Source organism: Gopherus flavomarginatus, chromosome 2 (genome assembly GCF_025201925.1).
Source record: "Gopherus flavomarginatus isolate rGopFla2 chromosome 2, rGopFla2.mat.asm, whole genome shotgun sequence".
Taxonomy (NCBI): domain Eukaryota; kingdom Metazoa; phylum Chordata; order Testudines; family Testudinidae; genus Gopherus; species Gopherus flavomarginatus.
This window is the reverse complement of record NC_066618.1, coordinates 128,961,582-128,964,437: the sequence shown is the minus strand read 5'-3', so window position 1 is coordinate 128,964,437 and position 2,856 is coordinate 128,961,582. Positions and strand designations below refer to the sequence as shown.

At 48.0% G+C, this 2,856-nt stretch overlaps 1 protein-coding gene across 1 annotated transcript; it reads left to right on the top strand.

The window, feature by feature from the left end:
* Positions 1-318: 318 nt before the first annotated feature.
* LOC127043956 (uncharacterized) lies at positions 319-2,293 on the top strand. Its single transcript, XM_050938262.1, has 2 exons — positions 319-1,082; positions 1,710-2,293. The coding sequence occupies exons 1-2, from the start codon at positions 663-665 to the stop codon at positions 2,043-2,045; spliced, it is 756 nt and encodes a 251-aa protein (XP_050794219.1). The 5' UTR covers positions 319-662; the 3' UTR covers positions 2,046-2,293.
* The last annotated feature ends 563 nt before the right edge of the window (positions 2,294-2,856 follow it).

Genomic DNA, 2,856 nt, shown 5'->3' with positions numbered 1-2,856 from the left:
CCTGAAACCAGCATGGATTCAGGTCCTAGCAACACCCACAAACATCACTCTTTGACCATTTGCAAAATGGGGCTGATGCTGTTGCACAGCCCTTACTCCATCTTCCTTACCCTTGGATATTCTACCTGTCTCCAGCCTTACTTCTGTTGTCTTCCCTGTATATCTGAGGCCTGGTCTACACTACGATTTTAGGTCAAATTTAGCAGTGATACCTCGATTTAAACCTGGACCCAGCCACACAACTAAGCCCTTTTTTTTTTACTTAAAGGACTCTTTAAATCTATTTCTTTACTCCACCTCCGATGAGGGGATTAGCACTGAAGTCGGCCTTTCTGGGTCGAATATGGGGTAGTGTGGATGCAATTCGACGATATTGGCCTCCGGGAGCTATCCCAGAGTAGTCCACTGTGACCGCTCTGGACAGCGCTCTTAACTCAGATGCACTGGCCAGGTACACAGGAAAAGGCCTGTGAACTTTTGAATTTCATTTCCTGTTTGGCCAGTGTGGCAAGGTGCAGGTGAGTGCAGATCTCATCAGCACAGGTAACCATGATGGAGGCCCAGGATTACAAAAGGGCTCCAGCGTGGACCGAACAGGAGGTACGGGATCTGCTCGCCATATGGGGAGATGAATTTGTGCTAGCTGAACTCTGTTCCAGTAAATGAACTGCCAAAACATTAGAAAAAGTTTCAAAGGGCATGAAGGACAAAGAGGCCATAATAGGGACACACAGCAGTGCCACGTGAAAATTAAGGAACAAAGGCAAGCCTACCACAAAACCAGAGAGGCAAATGGAAGGTCCGGGGCAGAGCCACAGACATGCCACTTCTACGCTGAGCTGCATGCCATACCCCAACCTTGTGCTTTGACTCCGTCAATGGAGAATGACACAACACCGAAGCGGGTTTGGGGGATGAGGAAGATGATGATGAAGAGACTGACGATAGCTCACAGCAAGGAAGCAGAGAAACTGGTTTCCCCAACAGCCAAGATATGTTTTTCACCCTGGACCTGGAGCCAGTATCCCTCAAATCCACCCAAGGCGGGCTCCCGGACCCTAAGGGCAGACAAGGGACCTCTGGTGAGTGTATCTTTATAAATATTCACATGGTTTAAAAGCAAGCGTGTTTAATGATTAATCTGTACTAGCATTTATGGCCGGTACAGGTACTGGAAAAGTCTATTAACGTGTATGGGGATGGAATGGAAATCCCCCAGGGACATCTCCAGAAAGCTCTCCTGGATATATTCCCAGAGTCTTTGCAAAAGGTTTCTGGGGAGAGCTGCCTTAGTCCGTCCGCCATGGTAGGACACTTTAGTACGCTAGGCCGGTAGCCCCTCCTTTTAAATTGCAAAACCATTTTAAATGGCCAACCCAACGGCCGCTTGGTATGGGAAATGAGGGTGCTGCTATTTGAAACCATTCCCACATGTTATGAAGGTTAAAGAAGCCAAAATACTGTGGCTTACCATGGCTGTCTGCAAGCCAAATTCTGTTGCCTGGCACTGCATGAGTGATCTCTCACACCACACTGGCAGGCCTCAATATAAGAGGTAAAATGCAACCTTGTAACGAAAGCACATGTGCTGTGTAATATGAACAGCAAGGTTTAATGGGAAAGAGTGATCCTATTGTTCTCTAAAATGTGTCTTTTTCACTACCAATCTCCCTTTTCCCCCACCAGCTGCAAATGTTTCTCCTTTGCAGAGGCTAGCGAAGATTAAAAGGCTAAAAAAATGCACTCGGGATGAGATGTTCTCAGAGCTACTGCTGTCTTCCTACACTGACAGAGCACACCAGAATGTGTGGAGGCAGATGATGTCAGAGTGCAAGAAAGCACAACAGAACACGAGGAGAGGTGGCAGGCTGAAGAGCATAGGTGACATCAGCTTGCTGACAGAAGGCAAAAGTCGATGCTCCAACTGCTGGAGCATCAAACTGATATGCTCCAGCATAAGGTTGAGCTGCAGGAAAGGCTGCAGGAGCACAGACTGCTGCTACAGCCCCTGTGTAACCAACCACCCTCCTCCCCAAGGTCCATAGCCTCCTCACTCAGATGCCCAAGAACGTGATGTGGGGGCCTCCGGCCACCCAGCCACTCCACCCCAGAGGATTGCCCAAGCAACAGAAGACTGGCCTTCAATAAGTTTTTAAGTTTTAAAATGCGGTGTAGCCTTGTCCTTCCCTCCTCCCCCACCCTACCCGATGCTTCCCTCTGCCCCCACCCATCCTGGGCTACCTTGGCAGTTATCCCCCTATTTGTGTGATGAATTAATAAAGAATGCATGAATGTGAAGTAACAATGACTTTATTGCCTCTGCAAGTGGTGACTGAAGGTGGGAGGGGTGAGTAGCTAGCTTACAGGGAAGTAGAGTGAACCGAGGGGGCCAGGGGGTTGGTTAATTAAGGAGAAACAAACAGAACTTTCACATCATAGCCTGGCCAGTCATGAAATTGGTTTTCAAAGCTTCTGTAATGCGTACCACGCCCTCCTGTATTCATCTAACCACCCTGGTGTCTGGCTGTGTGTAATCAGCAGCCAGGCGATTTGCCTCAACCTCCCACCCTGCCATGAACATATCCACCTTACTCTCATAGATATTGTGGAGCTCACAGCAAATAGTAATAACAATGGGAATATTGGTTTTGCTGAGGTCTAACCTAGTCAGTAAACTGCGCCATTGCACTTTTAAATGTTCAAATGCACTTTCTACCACCATTCTGCACTTGCTCAGCCTATAGTTGAACAGTTCCTGACTAATGTCCAGGCTGCCTGTGTATGGTTTCATGAGCCATGGCATTAAGGGGTAGGCTGGGTCCCCAAGGATAACTATAGCCATTTCAACATCTCCAA